Consider the following 24,379-nt stretch of genomic DNA (forward strand, 5'->3'; position numbering starts at 1 on the left):
AGCACTAAAGGGAGAAAGTATTGTTCAGCTTCCTCCAACCCTTGTTGCATATTCTGCATGTTTTTCTTTTCTGCTTATATTAATAAAATACAATATTTAAATTAGTGTGGGTTCTTAAGTAATAATGGGGGGGTGTCATATCCATTTACGGTAATCTGTTTTCAGGATGTTTAGGATATAGTTAGATTTTTACAATTTATTCAGACCCTTTCAAAGGAATCCTCCTCCTGACTCTTATCTCAAATTTAAACTTCTTCTCTTGGCTCAATAAAGAATTTTTAAGTGGGCAGTTTAATTGTGCTATAACAGAGAGTTCTACGTTAGAGTCCTGGTACACAATGAGAATCCAGGCCTGCCTGCTTTTGAATGCATAGTTTTTCTCTGTTGGTGGTCATATATGTCATCCTGGACATGTGCTTGTCAGTCAGTGCGTGTTGACTGGTTTGTAAATTGTCACTACAACCAAGTCTGTTACTCAGGTGCTCTCATCAGATGTTCCTTCAGGAACAGAGACTGAGGAGGAAGATGATGGCATGAACGACATGAATCAGGAGGTTATGTCACTCATATGGAGTGAAGATTTAAGGGTGCAGGATGTGCGGAGGCTTCTTCAAAGTGCGCATCCTGTCCGTGTCAATGTGGTGCAGTACCCAGAGCTCAGTGACCATGAGTTCATTGAGGAGAAGGAAAACAGGTAATTGAAAGCATGAACTACCTCTCGTCGGGGATTTTTTTTAATGCTAAAACCCAAAAAAAAGGATACTTTAAAGTTAAAAGTACCATATATATTTAAGTATTTATCCAACCTTAATACTCTATACATTTTCAACATATTTTGGCGTTTAATTAGGTAAGTGTTATACTCCAGACCCTCCTCCTCTTGAAATATAGCTCTCTGCTCTTAGTTACCTTAAGAATTTATAAAGGAAAATACTGAAGTCATTCTTGGGCTTCTTGATCAGGAAAATACTTTGAATTTTTTCTTGTATTGTTTTCAGTATAAACTTACACCAGTATTTTTTTCTTGCTCCCATTAGAAACTCTAATAGTGATATGTAATATTGTATAAGCCTTCTCTTTTGCCATTCTCTAAAACTTACATTCTTTATTACATTGCTAATACTAATTTATCCTTTGATAAATTGTACAATTCAGTAGTAATCAATGTAACATTCCAGAATTGTTGCCTTGGGGCAATTCAGTTTAATTTTTTTCAATTATAGTTGAAATTCAATATTATTTTATACTAGAGGCCCGGTGCACAAAATTCGTCCAGGGGGGGGTGTGGGGCGGTCCTTCAGCCCTGCTCGCACCCTCTCACAATTGGGGATGCTTGCCTGCCAGCCTTCCTGATTACCCCTAACCACTCTGCCTGCCTGATTTCCCCAACTGCTCACCTGCCTGCCTGCCTGATCACCCCTAACTGCCTCTGTCTGCCTCGGCCCTGCCACCACAGCTTCGTCCGAAAGGATGTCTGCAATGATGTCTGGAAGGTCGTTTGGCTACCTGGTCTAATTAGCATATTACACTTTTATTATTATAGATAGTTGCCCTGCTCCAAGCTGTAAGGACCTGCTTGTCATAGAGATAGAAAAGTTTTAATTTTTACTCTTGATTATGGCAATTAACTAATACAGATGGCCACCAAAAAGGTGACTTACCAAAGGGTGTATAGCAAATGGTGCTGTTAAGTCCTTTTCCACAAAAACGTGCATGTTGTGCATTTTATCTGCCTGGCTACATAAAAGAGTGAAGTTTCTATCTGTCTTTGCAATCATATGAGCAAATTGTCTGAGACCCTAGCCCAGTCTGGTTTCGTGCTCACAGAATAATAGAGGTCTTTTTTTTTTTCTTTGCTCCATTGGTGGAGATTTCCTAGAAGTTGCAGGATATCTTCCTTTTAATTTTTCCTCGACAATCTTCTGACTTTACTTATGTCTCTCACCTTTGCTTTCCCTCCATCCCCCACCCGCAACAGTAACTTGCTCCAGGCTCACTTTGCTCCAGTGTCTAGGAGATCACACAACATGTCTGCCACCAGAACTACGATTCCCAGCATTCCTGGTGCTCCCCGCGCTCTGGGCTTCTGCTTCCGGTCCAGGGGCTGCCACCAGAACTACGATTCCCAAAATTCCTGGTGCTCCCCACGCTTGTGGTTTCTGCTTCTGGTCCAGGGGCTGCAGAAACCAAAAGCACTGGGAACTCCCACCCGCTCTCCCGCTCTGCTCTCCGGCCAGGCTTGGTAACCCAGGATGCCAGACCTTCTTGCCCGCTCTCCAGCTGGCTCCATGGCTCCGGCTGGCGTGGCCATCTTTGTTGTGTCAATTTGCATATTCCCTCCTTATTGGCTGTGGGTGCAACCATCTTCATTGCAAAGTGATGGTTAATTTGCATATTACTCTTTTATTAGATAACATTAGTTTCAGATATATAACATAGTGGTTAGACATTATATAATTTATGAAGTTATCCCCCAAATAATTCTAGCATCCACTTGGCATCATACATAGTTATTACAATACTAGGGGCTCTGGTGCACAAAATTCGTGCACAGGGCAGGGGGAGAGAGTGTCCCTCAGCCCGGCCTGCACCCTCTCCAATCTGGGACCTCTCGGGATAACCGGCAGTTGGACATCCCTCTCACAATCCAGTACTGCTGGCTCCTAACCGCTCGCCTGCCTGCCTGATTGCCCCTAACTTCTTCTGCCTGCCAGCCTGATTGTCCCTAACTGCTCCCCTGCTGGCTTGGTTGCCCCTAACCACCTCTGCCTTGGCCCCATATCTGGGACCCAGGATTACCTCCAGCCGACCACAGGCACCTGGGATCTGGGTTTCCCTCCCTCTGGTCAGCCATAGGCGCCCAGGCCAGTTGCAGCCACAAGGGATGGTGGGCAGGTGGCTTTGCCTGGGCTGCAGCCACAAGTGCTGGCACCCGGGACCGTGGAGTGGGTGGCTTCTCCGTCTCCCAGGCCATAGCCAGCTGCAGGTACTGGTGCCTGGGACTGCGGGGTAGGCGGCTTCTCCGTCTTCCCTGGGATGCAGTGTGGGCGACTTTTCCGGCTGGCTGCAGCCTGGGATCATGGGGCAGGCTGCTTCTTCGTCTCCTGGGCCGCACCCAGCCTCAGGCGCTGGCACCGGACTTTTCTGACACACACAGGCCCGCAGAGGCTGGGGGGTGGGGCTGCTGTCATCTTTTCAGGTTAATTTGCATACTCACTCTGATTGGCTGTTGGGCGTAATGGAGTGATAGTAATTTGCATGTTTCTCTTTTATTAGTGTAGATTATTGATTTCCTCTCCTGTACTTTGCATCCCTATCACCGTTTTGTAACTACCACTTTGCACTTCTTAAATCCCTTCACCTTTTCCACCCCCTCTTCTCCATTCTCTGGCAAACATCATTTTGTTTTCTGTATCTATGAGTCTGTTTCTATTCTGCTTGTCTGTTTATTTTGTTTTTCAGATTCCACATATAAGTAAAATCATATGGTATTTGTCTTTCTCTGTCTGACTTATTTCATTTAGTATAATACCCTCTAGGTCCATCCATGTTGTTGGCAAATGGCAAGATTTCATTATTTTCTATGGCTGAGTAATATTCTATTACGTATATGTATATACCACATCTTCTTTATCTGATCATCTATTGATGTGCACATGGGTTGCTTCCATATCTTGGCTCTTGAAAGTAAATAATGCTGCAGTGAACATAGGGATGCATATATCTTTGAAATAGTGTTTTAGATTTCTTTGGATATATGCCCAGATGTGGAAATGCTGAGTCATAAGATAGTTCTATATTTAATTTTTTTAGTAACCTCCATACTGCTTTCCACAGTGGCTGCACAAATGCATTCGTACCAGCAGTGCACCAGGGTTCTCTCTTCTCCACATCCTCGCCAGCATTTGGTTGTTGATTTATTGATGATAGCCATGCTGACTGGCAGGTGGGAGGTGATATCTCATTGGGTTTTAATATGCATTTCTCTGACGATTAGTGACTTTGAGCATCTTTTCATATGTTATTTGTTTTCTTTGGGTATTTGCACTATTTGGAGAGCAGGTTTTTCTTTTCTGGCTAATGAAAAGAAAACAGGATTCCACTGAGTCTCCTATCTACCTACTCCAGGACTTCTGTGAGGATCAAATGAGATGAGGCATGGGAAAACACTTCACAGACATTTGGTTAAAGTATAAAATGTTTCCACCTGGCTATAAAGCAAGTTGTGTTCCTGGGCTGAATAAACTCCAAGGAGGCTAGTCGCTAGGGAGAGGAAGCCAGGCGTTGCTTCGTGACATCATTACCTAGATGGCCACTTTTTTGTACAGGGGATAAGTTGGTATTTTTCAGGGAGCCCTCTTTGGCATCTCCTCCCTTATTTTCTTTCCTCAATTCATGCAAGCGGCTCTGGTCGCCATCTCCTGGGAGAGCTGCCACCCTAGCTCTTGGGCTCAGGGATATAAAGCCTTCTAGAGGAAGGGGACACTCAAGTTCTCTGGCATGGCCTGAGGTATTGGTGTGCTTGGTGGAGGTGGGGAGAACTTGTTGCCATTTGGAGCTTGATAAGAATGATGGGCTTAGGTCTTGGAAAGTGCCACTTGTGGCAGGTTTGGAAATTTACAAATTCTTGTTTGTTGATGGTTAAGAACACCATTATGTCCTTTTTGGAGAATTGTCTAATCAGGATCTCTCCTCACTTTTTAATTGGATTGTTTGTTTGTTTTGGTATTTAGTAGTATGAGTTCTTTATAAATTTTGGATATTAACCCCTTATCAGATGTACATGGGCGAATATCTTCTTCCATTCAGTAGGTTGTCTTTTTGTTTTGATAGTTCAGTTTAGGTTTTAAAATTCTCTCCAGTCCCTTTATCTGCCTGGTCTCTATTACCTGTCATCTCTGCCACTGTTTTTTTCTTTCTTACTCTGGGACTTACAACTTTTAGGGAAGGACCATCCACACTTAGCTTCAGGCTGCTGAAGGTCTGAGTCATCATAACTTCCTATCTCTATTTCCTTCCCATATGGACACAGCTATTTGTCACTGTAAATGAGGAAATGGAGTGACAGAGATGCTGTGTGAGAGAATAGTCTATAGCATGGACTCTGGGCTATGCCTGGCCAATATCGCTGGGTGACTTTGAATAAATTACTAACCTCTTGCTGCTTCAGTTGCTGCCTCTATAAGAAGCACAATTGTAGCATTCATACCTCAAAAGGTTTTGTGTATCAAGTGAGTTATCTATCTTCTTCTATACTAATAAAATGGTAATATGCTAATTAGACCAGGAGACCTTCCAGACAAAGTGGTGGTGGCAGGGCTGAGGCAGAGGCCGTTAGGGCCAATCAGGCCAGGAGGGGAGGGCAGTTGGGCGTGAGCAGGTCGGCAGGGAGGGGCAGTTGGGTGCAAGCAGGCCAGCAAGGGGGGGGCAGTTGGGAGTGAGCAAGTCGGCAGTGGGGCAATTGGGGGCGAGCAGGTTGCCAGGGGGGCAGTTGGAGGTGGTCAGGCCGGCAAGGGGGGGCAGTTGGGGGTGAGAAGGCCGGCGGGAGGGGCAGTTGGGGGTGAGCAGACCAGCAGGCAGAGTGGTTAGGGGCGATCAGATAGGCAGGCAAATGAGTGATTAGGAGCCAGCAGTCCTGGATTGCGAGAGGGATGTCCTGTGGGGATTGTGCCTAAACCAGCAGTTGGACATCCCCCGAGGGGTCCCAGATTAGAGAGGGTGCAGGCCGGGCTGAGGGACACCCCTCCCCCCCCATGTTCACGAATTTCGTGCACCAGGCCTCTAGTCTATATATAAAAGGCTAACATGCTAAGTGTCCGACCATCTGGGTAATGATGTCATGAAGCAACGCCTGGCTTTCTCTCCCTAGCGACTAGCCTCCTTGGAGTTTATTCAGCCCAGGAACACAACTTGCTTTATAGCCAGGTGGAAACATTTTACACTTTAACCAAATGTCTGTGAAGCATTTTCCCATGCCTCATCTCATTTGATCCTCACAGAAGTCCTGGAGTAGGTAGATAGGAGACTCAGTGGAATCCTGTTTTCTTTTCATTAGCCAGAAAATGGAGATTTAGGAAGCTTAGAAACTTGACCCAACTGAAAAGAAGTAAGAAATGGTGGACCTTGAAAATGACTTCAGGTTTTCTCACTGCACAGAATATAGTCAAACACTGCTGCAGTTAAATATTTTACCTCTTGTTCCCCTTGCATGATCTACAATAATACTCTGCTTCAAGTTGATATTTACTGCTATGTTGCTGACAATTACCTGAAAGAGAAGTTTGGGTGCTTCACTGGGCTGGAAAAAGTTTAGCTAAATCAGAAAGCAGGTCTAATTAAACAAGTTTATCTATATACTAGAGGCCCGGTGCACAAATTCATGTACATGTGGGGTCCCTCAGCCTGTCCAGTGATCGGGGCTGATCAGGGCCGGCCGGCCGGAGGGAGGGACCACGGGGGGTTGGCCAGCCACGGGAGGTTGGCTGTGGGAGCACACTGACCACCAGGGGGCAGCTTCTGCATTGAGTGTCTGCCCCCTGGTGGTCAGTGTGCTCCCACAGGAGGAGTGCTGCTCAGCCAAAAGCCAGGCTCACGGCTGGTGAGCACAGCAGTGGCAGGAGCCTCTCCCGCCTCCATGGCAGTGCTAAGGACCCCTCGGGGGATGTCCGCCTGCCGGCTTAGGCCTGCTCCCTGAGAGGGCGCAGGCTGGGCTGAGGGACCACCCCCTCAGTGTACGAATGTCGTGCACCGAGCCTCTAGTTTCTACATAATGCTGGTAACACTGCTCAGTGTGTAATAAACCTCAGTGCAGTCCGTCATGAACAGAGTTCATTTTGTGAGGCTAATTTCTTTTTAACCTTTTACTGTCTCTGAAATCAGAATGTCTTTCAGTCAATAGTTGTTATAGTTTAAGTGAGGATGCTTTTTCTTTTCTAGCCCCTCAGGAAATAGTGATGTATCTTGTAATCAGTGGCATTATAAATGGAAGGGATATGGTATTAATTGTTTCCATTATGATAATGTTGTGGATTATATATAAGATCTTGCTAAAGAAATGCTATGGGACGTTGCCTTTTGGCCTTGAGTTTCCATGATTCTAGATTAATGTAGTCACTGTTCCCAAAGAATCTTAGGATAGCAAAATTTTCCTCACCAGTGAACTAGAAAAACAACTATGAGTGTGTACAGTTAGGGAGAGAGCATGCTTGTGAATAGTGCTGTCTGCAGAGAAAATGTTAGCTTCAGGAGAGATATTTCACTTGTGTTATAAGTGTTTCCTGGTTATAATGCCCTTGCTTTCATATTTGTTTGATTTTGTTTTGTTTTAAGGTGCTCTACAGAATGTGATTTACTTTAATATAAAAACAAGTAGCTCATAGAAGCCATTTGAACCTTGCACATCACTGATACATGGTGCTGTCTATCATTCCTGTAAATCCTAGCTATCATATAAGGGAAACTGATTCTGTTTTTTTCCTAGAGATGCCATGAAATCTGTTGACCTTTCACTGTAGAATCTTCCTTTCCTTCCTTGAGTACAGACCACAGAGTCTCCCTGTTAAAAGGATAGGAGTAGGAACCCAGATGTATTGAGGGCAACTAGACTGAAAATAACATAGAGAACCAAGAGTATAATATTTTCCTATGAGAGTGTTTTTTTTTTTAGGAACTTTTAGGTTTCTCTTTTTGGATACCTGGGGAGAGTTGACTTGGTTTATAGACCAGCTGTTGTGGTTTGTTTTTTATTTAAATCCTTACCTGAGGACATGCTTAGAGAGACAGACAGACAGAAACACAGACAGACACAACCTTTTGGTGCAACAGGACGACGCTCAACCAACTGAGCCACTCCGGCCGGTCTGTACCAGCTGGTTTTCATTCAAAGCAAATATGAAACAAAAAAAGAAATTGGGCCTCCCCTTAGACTTTCTAAGGGGGGGTCGGCAAAAGTATTACAGTGAGAATGACCATGTTGGGATGATACAACCACATCTTTGTGGATTTCCTGGATGTGACTTCATTTTATACAGTGTGCCTTCCTTTGAAATAATTGCCACAGATTACATTCCAATATTTTTGCTTAAAATTTTTTCACATGTTGGTTTTAATTTTTATTATAGATTGCTCCAGTTGTGCCAGCGAACTATGGCCCTTCCAGTAGGACGAGGGATGTTTACCTTGTTTTCATACCATCCTGTTCCAACGGAACCATTGCCTATTCCTAAGTTGAATTTGACAGGTATGTTAAATTCTGGGCTCAATGAGAAAGGAAGTGAAATGCTCTTTTTATCTTCAGTGGTCTTACATATTGTTAGTAGCTGTTCTAGTGGTTATTGCTGCTCAAATAGCAAAACGAACTAAACATTGAGGGAAATAGAACGTATCCCATTACTAATTTTTGCTTTTAATGAGACCATTTCAAGATATAGAAAGGTAATTGGGAAAGTTTAGAAATACATTATGGATAATGGTAACATTATTAAACATTAAATAATCATAAAGTATAATATGTAGAAGTATTTAGTCTTAAAATGTCTTATGTCTTTTATGAACATACTAGAGGCCCAGTGCACAGATTCATGCACTGGTGGGGTCCCTCAGGCTGGCCTGCGCCCTCTTGCAATCCAGGACCCCTAGGGGGATATTGGACTGCCGGTTTCGACCTGATCCTCCCGGGGCCTGGCCTGCAAAGATTGGCCGAATCCGGCAGTTTGACATCCCCTGAAGTATGTAGTAGTACTGAAGCGGCAGGTGGCTGGAGAGGACCCCGAGCCCAGGCCGGGCACTGTACTGGCTCATCCAGGCCCTGCTGTGCCTGCCACCCGCTGCTGCTTGGTAGCGCTGCCATGGAGGCAGGAGAGGCTCACCTCGCTGCAGCTGCGCTCACCAGCCATGAGCCTGGTGCCTGAAGGTCAGCTGAGCTGTGGTCGCTATGGGAGCACACCTACCACCAGGGGGCAGCTCCTGCATTGAGCATCTGCTCCCTGGTGGTCAGTGAGCATCATAGCGACTGGTCGATTGGTTGCTCAGTCGCTTAGGCTTTTATATATATAGATGATCCTTGTACAAAAACAAGAAAATATTACAGTAGTTTCACTTGCTGAAGTCCCACTAGTGTTAACATTTTGGTATATATGTTTCTGAATTTTATAATTTTATATTTGCTTAATTATCAGAAAATTTAAATCTGTTTTAGAAATTACAGTATCTTAAAATTTACTATATAATGAGCATCCTTCTGTATCTAGTATATCTATGGATACAACTGTGTATATGTATGTATGTAGATATTGTATACACTTTTAAATATGTGTGTATATATATATGTGTGTGTGTGTGTGTGTGTATATATATATATACACACATATATATATATTATTGATTTAAGAGAGGAATGGAGAGGGAGAGAGTTAAAAACATCAATGATGAGAGAGAATCCTGGATAGGCTGCCTCCTGCACGCCCTCTACTGGGGATTGAGCCCACAACCTGGGCCTATGCCCTGACTGGGAATCAAACTGTACGTGACCTCTTGGTTCATAGGTTGGTGTTCAAACACTGAGCCACACTGGCCAGGCTGTATACACATTTTTAATCAACAACTTCATTTTTACTTTTCTAGAGTATTTCTTTTAGTGGAATATAATTTATATAAACAGACTGGTATTATTGGAAATTATTATTTTTTGCTATTATAAGTGTATATTGGGGTGTATTCATCTTATTTAGAAATTGTTTAGAAGAACTCCTAAAACAAGATTTTAAGGCTCTGATACAGCAGATTGGCACATGATTGGATGCATGAGCTTTTACTTCTGCCAGATATGAGAGTGTTCTTTCCCCATTGTTATTGGTTATAATAGGTTTTATAGTGCTCATTCACCTGATACTAGTTTGAATGTGTTCTGTAGGTGACAGTCGTGTACAGTCAAAGTTATCCTTGAAAATCTTTTAAAGTGCAGTGCACGTGTTTTTACGAGACTTGTATAAAATGTATATTTCAAGTTATGTAATTTTAAAAATATAGGGTCCCCTCAGATTTGTAAGGAACTGTGTTTTCAGTGGTTGTGGAAAATGAGACCAGCTGAGTAAAGAGCGCATCATCCAACTCATTGATAGGCAAAGCAAGCAGTGACACTCACTATTTTAACTGTTCTCTCTCTTTTTTTTTCTTTTTTTTGGTTTTGTTTTGTTGTTTGTTTTTTATTTATTTTTATTTTTAAAAAATTTTTTTTTTATTTTAATAAATCTTTATTCAGATTTTTACAATTGTTTCTCCTTTTTCCCCCCATAGCTCCCCTTCATCCGGTTCCCACCCCACCTTCTGCCCTTACCTCCCCCGCACTGTCCTCATCCGTAGGTGTATGATTTTTGTCCAGTCTCTTCATGAACCCCCCATACCCCTTTCCCCCTGAGAATTATCAGTCCACTCCCTTTCTATGTCCCTGATTCTATTATATTCACCAGATTATTCTGTTCCTCAGGTTTTTAATTCACTTGATTTTTAGGTTCACTTGTTGATAGATATGTATTTGTTGTTCATAATTTTTATCTTTACTTTTTTCTTCTTCCTCTTCTTTAAGAATACCTTTCAGCATTTCATATAATACTGGTTTGGTGGTGATGAACTCCTTTAGCTTTTCTTATCTGTGAAGCTCTTTATCTGCCTTTCAATTCTGAATGATAGCTTTGCTGGGTAGAGTAATCTTGGTTGTAGGTTCTTGCTATTCATCACATTGAAAATTTCTTGCCACTCCCATCTGGCCTGCATAGTTTCTGTTGAGAAATCAGCTGACAGTCGTATGGGTGCTCCCTTGTAGGTAACTAACTGTTTTTCTCTTGCTGCTTTTAATATTCTCTCTTTGTCTTTTGCTCTTGGCATTTTAATTATGATGTGTCTTGGTGTGGTCCTCTTTGGATTCCTTTTGTTTGGGGTTCTGTGTACTTCCTGGACTTGTAATTCTATTTCTTTCACCAGGTGGGGGAAGTTTTCGGTCATTATTTCTTCAAATAGGTTTTCAGTATCTTGCTCTCTGACTTCTTCTAGCACCCCCATAATTCTGATGTTGGTACACTTGAAGTTGTCCCAGAGGCTCCTTACACTATCTTCATATTTTTGGATTTTTTTTTTTGCTTTTTGCTTTTTCAGTTGAGTGTTTTTTGCTTTTTTGTATTTCAATTCTTTGACTTGATTCTTGTGTTCCTCTAGTCTGTTTTGGGGTCTCTGTATAATATTTTTTATTTCAGTCAGTGTATTTTTAATTTCTAGTTGGTCCTTTTTCATATCTTCGAGGGTCTCGTTATATTTATCGGCCTTTTCTAGGATATTCTTGAAAAGCCTTATAACCGTGGTTTTGAATTCTATATCCAGTCGTTTGTTTTCCTCCATTTCTTTCCTTTGTGATCTGTTTCTTTGATGCTGCATTTTCACTGCTTCCCTGAGTTGGAAGGGTAGATTTGTGTGCTAGGTTTCCTATATGGCCCAGTGGGTCTGCCTCCCCAGTTAACCTGAGGTGGACACTCTTGGTGCACCCCTTTGTGGACTGTGTGTACAGCCTTGTTGTAATTAAGTCTTGATTGTTGTTGGTATCACTGGGAGGAATTGACCTCCAGGCCAATTGGCTGTAAGGATCAGCTGTGTCTATGCTGGGAGAAGTTCGGTGCTGGAGACAGCCTTATAGGATTAGACTTGCCAAATTGCAATAGCCTCTGTGCTTAGCTTGGATGGGGTGGAGTCTCAGGGCGGAGCAGACAGTCTTGGCTTCCCGTCAGCCTTGCCCTTGCGCGCACATGCGCGCCTTCAGACCTCTGCCTTCCGGGCTCCAGAGTCTCCGCCCGAGAGTCCAGATTCCCCCCACAAGAGCGTGGGTCCCCAGGGGCTCGCCTGGAACTGGGGTTCAGTGAAGTCAGAACTGGGGCCCAGTGCAGTCAGGAGCTTCTGACTCCCTTCCACTAGGGAAAGCCTGTGGCAACCTCTGCAGCCTTTGTGCGCACTGGCACGCGTGCGCCTTCAGACCTCTGCCTTCCCCGGCTCCCGAGTCTCCGCCAGAGAGTCCAGATTCCCCCCACAAGAGCGTGGGTCCCCAGGGGCTCGCCTGGAACTGGGGTTCAGTGAAGTCAGAACTGGGGCTCAGTGCAGTCAGGAGCTTCTGACTCCCTTCCACTAGGGAAAGCCTGTGGCAACCTCCGCAGCCTTTGTGCGCACTGGCATGTGCGCGCCCCCAGACCTCTGCCTTTTCCGGCTCCCGAGTCTCCACCCGAGAGTCCAGATTCCCCCCGTAAGAGCGTGGGTCCCCAGGGGCTCGCCTGGAACTGGGGTTCAGTGCAGTCAGAACTGGGGTTCATTGCGGTCGGGGGCTTCCTTCCCCCTTCTGCCAGAGAAAGTCAGCCAGGCTCTCAGCCGCCCTTCCTCTCTGCGCACACAAAGACCCTTTGCCGTACCTCCAATTCTCTGTGAGCTTTTCTCTTTCCTTCTAGTTGTAGAATTTTCACTCAGCCAGCTTTCCTGTGGTTCTGGATGGTGTCCGTTCTGTCTTTTAGTTGTAGTTTTGAAATTGTTGTGCAAGGCAGCAGTTTAGGTGCTTACCTATGCCGCCATCTTGGTTTCTCCAACTGTTCTCTCTCTTAGAGATAAACAGTTATGTCAAAATCTGAACAACTGTTGAGTCTTGATGGAGGGCATGGTATATTGGTGTTTATTTTATTAGCTTTTCTAATGTTTGGAGGTTTTTATAGAAAAAGCTTGGATTAGAAAAGAATTCCATGCAAAATTGGCAAATATTAAAGAGTATTAAATCTGGGTGGCAATACTTGGGTAAGTGTTCAATAAGTACATGAATCATTGTCTTCTTCTTTTGAAAAAAATACATTTAGTTAAATTTGCATGATTTAAAATGTGTTTATGACATTAATCCAAAATTTTATTCTTTTAGCTATTCTGGTAGACACTCCTAAGGAAAAATAATCTTGATTTAATAATAAGTTAATTTAGGAAAAAAATATATTTTTTAAATAGTTCCTTAACTCTCACACTGATAGGCCTGTTGTACTTACACATATTGTTATGCTTATTGAATAATACATTGAATTCTTACTGCTTTACCCTTTGCCTTTTATTTTGTGTGCAAATGTTATGGTTATGTATATGATGAATTGCTATTTTGGTAAGTTTACTTGTTTTTTAAGAGTAATCTCTGTGCCTTTTTTTAAAGAAAGTAAGAGTATAACTCATGAACTTGTTACCAATGTAGTGCTGTCTGACACCAACATTTGAATTAGTTCATAGGTACAAAAAGCAAATGGTACAGTCATGTATTTTACTTTGTGCTTGTGTCTCTGTGTGAGTATATGTGTATATGTATACATAAACTCCAAGTAAGATATTGTGCATCTATTTAAAATTGATTTTACATTACTTTCAGAACTTCTTTAAAACAGCATTTTCAAACGCCCAGTGAACTGTATAATTGTGCAATATTAGGATATATATTTTAAACTAGAGGCCCAGCGTGCACGAAATTGTGTGTGAGTAGCTCACTTCCTCTTGCCTCAGCTGGCTGCCCCGCCCATTGCCACTTGTAGATCGATGCCCCACCCTCCACCGATCATAGCTCTCCACCACTAGTAGCTTGCTCCCCGCCCCGCCCACCAAGAGAGCTGTTGCTCGTTTGGTCTTGATGGCATTACGGCGTGCTGACCACGGGCCTTTTATATGAGAGAGAGTCATGACTAGAGTTAGAAATATAAAAATAATTTAATTTTTTGCCTGCTAATGGGGTAAATCAAAACCAGACTCAGAGAATTCAAAGAACATCACGACCATTTAATTTATGTTGCTCTTAAATTTAATGCATACTCTTATGGTTCACTGGATAACTCAAGTCTGTAAAATGATGCTTTTTATAGTACTATGAATGAATTTAGTGTTGTGAACAATAGCATATAATTAGATAGCTATATTATATGTGTAGACAGACATAGATAAGAGGCAGACGAATTTATAAAGGTCCTAGTCTCTTTTAAAAATGTCATTTTCACTTAATGTCCTGAGAAAAACAGGGTGTGGCACATTTAACATCAGTGTCACCAACCACATGTTGGAATTTATTGTTCATATAGTTTAACTGTGACACTAGTCTTTGTTTTATTTTTTAATAAGCTTCCTGCTGTTTGAAAGAAAGATTTTTAAGCAGTGGGTATCCTAATCAGATCTGTATAAAGTTAAATTGGTATCAGTTACATTATTATAGCGCCATGTATTTTAGCAAAAAGGACAATTAATTATTTTAAGCAATTAAGGTTTTTCCACCTTGCATCAACTTTGACTCACATGTATAAAAGTTTCAGAACTCATAGTAAGCTAATGTTATTAAGGATTTCAAATGTAGAAAAAGCAGTCTCTGTTCTCAAGAACCTAAGTTTAACAACTTTGGTTGTGTATATTTCTATTCTCTCAGTTTTAAATTTCTTTGCCTGAATAGGGCGTGCCCCTCCTCGGAACACAACAGTAGACCTTAACAGTGGGAACATTGATGTGCCTCCCAACATGACAAGCTGGGCCAGTTTTCATAATGGTGTGGCTGCTGGACTGAAGATAGCTCCGGCCTCCCAGATTGACTCAGCGTGGATTGTTTACAATAAGCCCAAGCATGCTGAGTTAGCCAATGAGTATGCTGGCTTCCTCATGGCCCTGGGACTGAATGGGCACCTCACCAAGCTGGCCACTCTGAATATCCATGACTATCTGACGAAGGTGAGAAAGGTGGTGCTCCCAGCTCTTGGGATAGTGCCTCACCTGGGCTGTTGCAGTATCTTCTAACTGTTCTATTTGCTCTTCCTTCTTTATTCTTATATTTGTAAATCCATTCTTCTCATAGCAGACAGAGTAATCTTTCTAAAGTGTAAATTGGAATATATCACTTCCCTGGTCAAAACTGTGTAATAGTCTTCCGTTGCTCTGAAGGTACATTTAAGAGCCTAGTGATCCTACTCACTTCTCTAGCCTTACTTTGTACCACTCTTCCCCCTTGCTACCACCCTCCAACCACGGGGACTGGCTATTTTTGCTTCTTGGCATAAATTCTTCCACTTTTATGCCATAAAAAGCCATCTATTTTTTAAAATATATTTTTATTGATTTAAAATAGAGGAAGGGAGAGGGAAAGAGAGATAGAAACATCCATGATGAGAGAGAATCATCGGTCGGCTGCCTCCTGCACCCCCTCTACTAGTGATCGAGCCCGCAACTGGGGCATGTGCCCATGACCTCCTGGTTCATGGGTCAATGCTCAACCACTAAGCCACATCGGCTGGGCAAAATTCACTTATTTTAAGTATACAATTTAGTGGTTTTTAGTAAATTCACAGATTTTAGAACATTTTACCACCTTGTAATGGAACCTCATATCCAGTAGCAGCCGCTCTCTGTTCCTCTCTCCCTCCAGCCCCTAGCAACCACTGATCTGCTTTCTGTGGCTGTGGATTTGCTGATTCTGGACCTTTCATACTGGTATACATGGAATCATACAATATGTGGCCTTTTATGACTGGCTTCTTTCCCTTAGCAGAACGTTTTCAAGGTTCGACCATGTTATTCCTTGTATCAGCACTTAATTTCTTTTTATTGCTGACTAGAAGCTCTGTTGTATGGATATACTGCATTTTATTTATCTTGCATCAGTTGATGGATATTTGGATTATTTCTACTTTTTGGCTATTATGAATAATGCTGGTATAAGCATGTACATGTCTTTATGTAGACTTATGTTTTCATTTCTCATGGGCATATTGCTGGAAGTGGAATTGCTGCATCATATGGTATGTTTAAATTTTTGGGGGTCCACCAAACTGTTTTTCAGAGTGGGTGTACCATTTTACAGTTGCACTAGCAGTACCTAGGAGTTCCAGTTTCTCCACAATATCTCATTGTGGTTTTGGTTTGCGTTTCCCTAATGGCTAATGATCTTCAGTATCTTTTCATGTGTTCATAGGCTATTTATAAGTTTTCTTTGGAGAAATGTCTATTCATTTACTTAGCTTATTTTTTTTAACTGGGTTATCTTATTGAGTTGTAATCTTTATATATATTCTGGATAGTAGTCCATTAACAGATACAAGATTTATCCATTTTCCTCCCATTCTTTCAGTTGTTTTTTCACTTTCTAATGGCATCTTTGAAACACAGAAGTTTTTAGTTTTGACCAAGTCCAGTTCAGCTCTTCTTTCTTTGGTTGCTATACTTTGTGTCGTATCCAAGTCATTGCCTAATCCAAGGTCATGAAGACTTACACTATGTTTTCTTTTAAAAGTTTTATAGTTTGCCGAAACCGGTTTGGCTCAGTGGATAGAGTGTCAGCCTGCGGACTGAAGGGTCCCAGGTTCGATTCTGGTCGAGGGCATGTACCTTGGTTGCGGGCACATCCCCGGTGTGGGGTGTGCAGGAGGCAGCTGATCGATGTTTCTCTCTCATCGATGTTTCTAACTCTCTATCCCTCTCCCTTCCTCTCTGTAAGAAATCAATAAAATATGTTAAAAAAAAATAAAATAAAAGTTTTATAGTTTTAGCTCCTACATTGAGTTACATGATCAATTTACTGTAATATTTGTACGTAATATAAAGAAGGGGTCCAACTTCATTCTTTGGCATGTGGCTCTCCACTTACTACAGCACTGTGTTTTGAAAAGACTCCTTTTCCCATTGGATTGTCTCAGCACCCTTGTTAATCAACCATCCATGTGAAGGTTTATTTCTGGATCACCTCAAAGTCATTTATATGTTGTTCTCTCACTTGACATTCTCCCTTTCTAAAGTTGAGGACCCCCCTTTCTGCCACTTTCCTGGCTAATTTATACTCATTCTTCAGGTCCTATTGTGAATTTTACTTTTTTAAAGATTCCTAATAATTCCTTAGCCACTTGTAATCTAAATTAGGCACCTTTAAAATACTCTTTCATATTACTTTGTACTTTTTTAATGCATTACTTTTAAAAAAAATCTATTGATTTCAGAGAGGAAGGGAGAGGGAGAGAGATAGAAACATTAATGATTTGAGTGAATAATTGATTGGCTGCCTCCTGCATGCCCCCTACTGGGGATCTAGTCAGCAACCCAGGCATGTGCCCTTGACTGGAATTGAACCTGGGACTTGTCAGTCTGCAGGCCGATGCTCTTGTCCACTGAGCCAAACCAGCTAGGGCTCAATGCATTGCTTTTTAATAATATGGTTGTATGTTTTTAGTTTAACACTTTTTCCCCATTAGGGCACTAGCTTCGTGAGGACAAGGACCAGGTCTGTGTAGTTTGCTATTGTGTTCTTGGTGCCTTTCACTGTGCCTGTCACATAAACGTACTTATTGAAAATACTGTTTTATTTAAAACTTCATATCTGTTTTGTTAGTGGCTTAAGTTTCTATCTCCTTTCTGTCTTAGGGTCATGAAATGACAAGCATTGGACTATTACTTGGTGTTTCTGCTGCTAAGCTGGGCACTATGGATATGTCCATTACCCGGCTGCTTAGCATCCACATTCCTGCTCTCTTACCCCCAACGTCCACAGAGCTTGATGTTCCTCACAATGTCCAGGTGGCTGCGGTGGTCGGCATCGGCCTTGTATATCAAGGGACAGCTCATAGGCACACTGCAGAAGTCCTGCTGGCTGAAATAGGTATGGCATCAATAGTGCTGTGTCTTCATTAGCATACATTCCTCATTCCATAGGAAACAAAGTAAGAATGATAGTAAAATTATTAAAATTAAGGAAAAATAGTAGCTGATGTGAGGGTAGAATGATCTTACTAATAAAATTGCTTAATTATTTTTTATTTTCAGGTCTTTTAGATAGTTTCTAATTCTTTGCTATTATGCATAAACATTATGCTGATTACTTTTGTGTAATATTTAATATTTTTTAATTGCATTTTTCCCCTGAAGATAAAATCCCAGGAATGTGAACTTTTTTTTTTGGAGGGAGAGGTCTTTATATATAATACATTTTGCTGCCTTAAAGGGTAGAGTTAGTGTTATGTGGTGCTTTTTATAAGTATAAACTTTGCATCAAGCCAAGCATTTAGGATCAATACACAGAAATTCTACCATAATAGAGCAGCTCAGTATTATATAGGTTCAAAACAGATGTCTGGAAACAAAATATTTAATGTGCTTAAAACTTGTGGGAAGTGTCCATCCTGTATTTCAACATGTTTTCACCACATCTAATGAATGGATTTGAAAATAATAAAGCAAAAACAAAATGTAATAGATTAAAAATTAAAACTCTTGTTGAGCACTCCTCCCTTTAAAAATTTTTATTTCCTATTTCTTAATTTAAAAAAATCAAACCTAAAGTTTCACAGTGTTTTAAAGTTATTGATCTCAGAGGGAAGGCGGGGGAGGGTGGGTGGGTGGGAAGAAATCAACCAAAGAACTTGTATGCATATATGCATAACCCATGGACACAGACATTAGGGTGGTAAAGGCCTGGGGTAGAGGTGGGGGGCATTGGCAAGCTAGAAGAGGTCAATGGGGAGAAAAAGGAGATATACTTTCAACTATAAATATTTAAAAAATATATAAATATAAATCAAATAAAGGCATTGTTTTTAAATTAGAAAACTAAAAGAATCATTTTGGAGTTTATTTTGTAGTAAACAGAGATGTGGACACTATTTGTGATGTCATATCTTTCTGAGTGGGTTTATATTGAATTCATAGTTCTTATGCAACTTAGTTACTAGAAAGTTAACTCTAAAGCTCTTATGAATTAATATTTTAAAAGGCCACCATGAACCTCGTTATTTTCTCTTTCACAGGAAGGCCCCCTGGTCCTGAAATGGAATACTGCACTGACAGAGAGTCCTACTCTTTAGCTGCTGGCTTGGCCCTAGGCATGGTCTGCTTGGGGGTAAGCACAGTCTATGCCTTCCAAAGCTTCAGGGAAGAGAGAGGTCTGCGTGTTGAGATGAATAATCTGAATACTGAATACTGCTCTGCCATACTGTGACTTGATTTAAACTGATTCTAAACTCTTTCTTCTCTCTGAATGTTTTTTAAAGTGTTAGATTTGGAAATGGAGAGAAATTGTAGCAAAGAGTGGGGCTTTAAGATTTCTTTTCCCTGTCTTAGATGAAAGTATTTATGAATGAACTATGGGATGAAGTTTCTTGTAAAGATTTTAAGACATAAGATGAAGAAGTGTGACAGCCTAATCAGTCAGAAAACAGAAAATAGTGGAAAATGTGTATATGATGGGGAACTTTTAAGAGTCTGTAGTAGTTGCTGGAGAGAAACCATAGCCTTTTCTTGGCTCCCTGATGTTCACGAGGCCTGGCAGAAGGTTGCCGCTGTAGTGTTTGCTTTGTGATAGAATGCAATACCATGTTGACCCATTTTTAACCCCATCCATGAAACGTGGCATAGAATTATCAAAAGCATTTCATTTCATCCAGCTGACTGTGGGTCCCTTGAAGAACCACCAATACATTGAAACTAGATTATACAAAACAAGTTAACTGTTAGGTGTTTGACTCTCACATTTACATGTGAACTAAAGAGGCAGATGATTCAAAGGAAAAGTTTCATAATGGGAATTGACATCTGAATTCTGGTCCTGACCAGGTAGTCCTATCATTTAACTACAGCATTGTCTAGTGGTTATGCAATTCCATAGATAGGGGAGCCAAACTCCCCTTGAGTCATATCCAGCCCTGCCATTTGCCAGCAGTGTTACCTTGGACTTCACTCTTCGTGCTTCACTTTCCTCACCTATGAAAGAGTAGCTGTTTGATAGAATTGTCATACTAAGTAAATTAATCTTAGTGCAATTAACTCTATTTTGAAGCCTTTATTTATTTTGTGACATGAAAGTATTAACTTGGACATATACTATAATTTTAATGTGAATTACTAATAGCTTGAGTATTAACTCATAACACCCTGTTTTGAAGTTAGTTCATTCTTTTCTTTTTCATGTACTATCGACCTTATTTCCTAAGATTTCATTTCACATGTCTGTTATTTACTTTTTCAGCACGGCAGTAACTTGATAGGTATGTCTGACCTCAATGTGCCTGAGCAGCTTTATCAGTACATGGTTGGAGGTCATAGGCGCTTTCAAGCAGGAATGCACAGAGAGAAACATAAATCTCCAAGTTATCAAATCAAAGTAAGTCCAAATTAAAGCAACAATTTTTAAAAAATATATTTTTATTGATTTCAGAGAGGAAGGAAAAGGGAGAGAGAGATAGAAACATCAATGATGAGAAAGAATCATTGATTGGCTGCCTCCTGCACGCCCCCCACTGGGGATAGAGCCTGCAACCCGGGCATGTGCCCTTGACCGAATCGAACCTGGGACCCTTCAGTCCTCAGGCCGACACTCTGTCCACCCAGCTAAATCGGCTAGGGCTAGAGCAATAATTTGAAAATAGTTTTTATACCAACCTTTACAAATATGTTAATTTTAAGCATAGGCTAGTATTCAGAAGACTTTTATAATAATTCATAACTCTTTTATGTGAATAATCTTTTCTTTTGATAGGAAGGAGATACCATAAATGTGGATGTAACTTGTCCAGGTGCCACTCTTGCTTTGGCTATGATCTACTTAAAAACCAATAACAGGTACTGCATCTCTGACCCCATCCTTGGCTAGATAGTGTGACTTCCTTTCTGAACTCAGTAGTAAAACTAAAATATCTTAATGTGTTTATTTCCCATCTGCTAGATCAACCTGATTTTAATTCTCTCAAACAGTACAGATTATATAGATTTTTAATCTAAAAATAATAAAATTTGCTATTTTAATTATTTTTGACAACATAATTAATTGCCAATCTTTATTCATTTCTGTTTTCTGGTTGCTGTCACTGACTATTAAAAAAAAAATGTCCAAATTGCTTTTCATTAATTTTGAATGTCGTGAGGACTGGTGAAGCCAGAAATACTTAGCATTATTCTATTCTTTGTTCCTATTTATAAAAATGGTTTCTGCTTACTTCAAGCTTTTCTTGTGACCACACCATCTATCTTCCCAACCCCCACGATTAGTGCTGACACTTGAAAATAGACCTTTGGCATTTATTCTTTTACATATTGTATAGGAATGTAAGTTGGATAGGAGATATTAAACCATATTTAATTCTTTTAATTTAAAAAATACACTAATAGTGTGTGTGTATGTGTTGATCCTCACCTGAGGATATTTTTTCCATTGGTTTTGTTTGATTTAGAGAGGGTGGAAGGGAGGGAGGGAGGAGGAGAAAAAGAGAGATTCCATAAAAACTCCAAATCAATGTGAGAGAGACATATCTTTTGGTTGCCTTCTGCACTCACCCGACCAGGGTTGGGAATCAAACCTGCAACCCAGGTACATGCTGTTAACTGGGAATTGAACCCTTGACCCTATGGTTTGTGGGCAGATGCTCTGACCATTGTACCACACTGGCCAGGGCAAGAATTTTAAAAAAATATATATTTTTATTGATTTCAGAGAGGAAGGCAGAAGGAGAGAGAGAGATAGAAACATCAATGATGAGAGAGAATCATTGACCAGTTGCCTCCTGTATGCCCCATACTGTGGATCGAGCCTGCAACCCCAGAGCAAGTGCCCTTGACCAGAATCTAACCTGGGACCCTTCAGTCTGCAAGCCGACACTCTATCCACTGAGCAAACCGGCTAGGGCAAGACATTTATTAATGTTGTGAATTCTTCCTCTAAGAAAAAGTAAATGTATGCAAAATTAACAAAATGGGTAAGAATAGGCATTTGTTCATCTACTACTTGGATGAATGTGTATGTCAGTGCTTTCTTGGTACTGGAACAAGACAAAACTAAACATATTTGTCCTCATGGAGCTGTGTTATTGTAAGCCACATACATAATAAATGTTATTCTAGAGGTTGTGAAGTACTATGTATGCAAAGAAACTAGGACTGTGGATGGAGTGGGAAGAAATGTTGTGAAATCTGTCTTGGACTTCTTGATTATTTTGCCTCTTCCTGAGCAATGCACTTATTAATATCTTCCGCTAACAGGTCCATTGCTGATTGGCTTCGAGCTCCTGACACTATGTATTTGCTGGACTTTGTGAAACCAGAGTTTCTCTTGCTTCGGGTATGGTACTTGGCACTTTCTCATTTCTGTTAACATGAGGAGTCTGTATGTGGTCCTCAGGTTTATCTTGCAAATGTACATGTTTCTCCAAGGGAACCTTTTACTATTAATTCAATATGCACATGTAATTGACAATGTTCTTTTGAAGTTTCCCACATTTAGCTGTAGGAATGCTGAAAAGGCAGCCACATTGACATGTAATATTTGGAGTTGACATTTCAGCTTCTCACATTATTATTACTATTTTTTAATCACCAGAGGATATTTTTTCCATTGATTTTTTTTTTTTTTTTTAGAGGCAGTGGGAAGGAGGAAGGAAGGAGAAAGAGAGAGAGAGAGAGAGAGAGAAGGAGGGGAAAAGGAAGGGAGAGAGGGAGGAAAAAAAAAAGGAGGGAGAGATGGAGGAAGGGCGGGAGACACATCTATTGGTTGCCTCCAGCTGCTGCTGCTGGTAGGTGAGGATTAAACCTGCAACCAAGGTATTTGCCCTTGACCGGAAATCGAACCCATGATTTCCAAGGGCCGACACTCTAACCACTGAACCAAACTGGCAGGGCTTACATTATTATTCAAAACTTCCTGTCAAACAGCAAGTGACTGGAGCTTTACTACTGCTTTTATTAGTAAGGATGCAGTATTACTATTAAGGGTATAAATAATGACAATAACTCTTTGACATAACTACCTGAATTATTCCCCCTATAATGTTTAAACTTGTCTGTTTTTAGCCTATGAAAGCCTTGAAAGTATATCCACAGGGCTATGGTTCTTTTCTTTTAAAACATCCTTTTAGCTTCTCCAGATTTTGATGACAGTCAACTCAATTTTAGATTTTTGAGTTAAAATCTAAATCATCAGTTTATTTTCATGATTGCTTTAGGTTGATACTATATACTAATTTTATTTTTTGAAATTACCGTCATTTGGGAACTGATTCTAAATTATTCTGTTTAACATTGTCATTGTTATAAAATCTGTGAACTTTGCTTGCTCTAATTAATTTTATCTTTATTACATTTTAAAGACACTTGCTCGATGCCTGATTTTGTGGGATGATATTTTACCAAATTCCAAGTGGGTTGATAGCAATGTTCCTCAGGTAAGTACATATGGTAAATATTATTATATCTGTAATGCCATAAAATTATGATTTCTTATGGACTTTCCAAAACCCTATAAACTACTTCTTCTTAGGAAAGCAATATTGATGATTATGGTATCTCTTGAAAACATAGCAACTTTCATTTTAAGATTGTGTGCTTATTATAGATTAACCTTCCTTTCTGACCCAAGATCCCAAGAAATTGTAGTTTTTAAAAATTAAATATACCAAAGTACCTTAAAGTATTTTTGTCATTTTTATCTGAATTGCTACACATTTATCTAAGATGCTATTATATACTTTGTGACAATTTAAGTCTCTTACTAATAACATATTTTAATTACTTTATGACATATTTATTCAATAAGCCAAATCGTTATAAATAAGCAGGCTTCATAAAAACTCCAAATCAAATATTATCAATAAATATTGCCCTTTTAACCAACAGTCCATTTCTGGTGGTCAGTTCCATTTTACTTATAAAATAAATCTACTTATCCTTAGGAATGCTTGAGAGTATTTCCCCTAATATTTGAATAAGAACAAGTTCAAAATAAAGAAAGGTTTAAAGAACTTCACAGAAATACCTATATCTACCTTGATTCTACAATTAATATTTTACTGTGAAAACTTGTTTAACCACATATCTCCGTTTTTCCTCTATCCAATCCATCATTTTTTAAATATATTTCAGTTAGTTACAGACAGTACTGAATTTCTCCCTAAATGTTTTAGCATGTGTGTTAATAACTAGAATTTCATATTTCCCTTTTAAGATAAAATTTATGTGCAGTGAAATGCACAGATCTTAACTATAGTATCCTGTATAATAAAGAGGTAATATGCAAATTGACCCTCACGCCCTCACAAGATGGCTGCCTACAACCAGGCTGGCAGGGAAGTTAGTGAGGGACAACCAAACGACTGAACAAGCAGGCTGTATGGGGCAACCAGGCCGGCAGGGGGGTTAGTGAAGGACGACCAAACGACTGAACAGTAGGCTGCGTGGGGTGACCAGGCCTGCAGGGGGGTCAGTGAGGGGCAACTAGGCCAGCGGGGGGGGGGGAGGGGCAGTTGGGGGCAACCAGGCTGGTGGGGGGTGCAGTAAGGGGTGACCAGGCAGGTGTGGGGGGAGTTAAGGGCGACCAGGCAGGCAGGCAGGTGAGCGA

General features: G+C 40.7%; 1 protein-coding gene across 2 annotated transcripts in view; it reads left to right on the forward strand.

The window, feature by feature from the left end:
- Nucleotides 1-24,379, forward strand: part of ANAPC1 (anaphase promoting complex subunit 1) — a 113,346-nt gene that overhangs the window by 49,854 nt on the left and 39,113 nt on the right. For both annotated transcript variants that reach the window (XM_080685835.1, XM_080685836.1), the window contains exons 26-34: nucleotides 480-694; nucleotides 8,121-8,239; nucleotides 14,480-14,751; nucleotides 17,428-17,662; nucleotides 18,807-18,898; nucleotides 20,024-20,158; nucleotides 20,534-20,616; nucleotides 22,030-22,108; nucleotides 23,133-23,207. In XM_080685835.1, coding sequence (XP_080541961.1) covers nucleotides 480-694; nucleotides 8,121-8,239; nucleotides 14,480-14,751; nucleotides 17,428-17,662; nucleotides 18,807-18,898; nucleotides 20,024-20,158; nucleotides 20,534-20,616; nucleotides 22,030-22,108; nucleotides 23,133-23,207 — 1,305 coding nt within the window. The remainder of the gene's footprint in view (nucleotides 1-479; nucleotides 695-8,120; nucleotides 8,240-14,479; nucleotides 14,752-17,427; nucleotides 17,663-18,806; nucleotides 18,899-20,023; nucleotides 20,159-20,533; nucleotides 20,617-22,029; nucleotides 22,109-23,132; nucleotides 23,208-24,379) is intronic.

Source organism: Plecotus auritus, assembly GCF_963455305.1.
Source record: "Plecotus auritus genome assembly, chromosome: 8".
Classification (NCBI taxonomy): Eukaryota; Metazoa; Chordata; class Mammalia; order Chiroptera; family Vespertilionidae; genus Plecotus; species Plecotus auritus.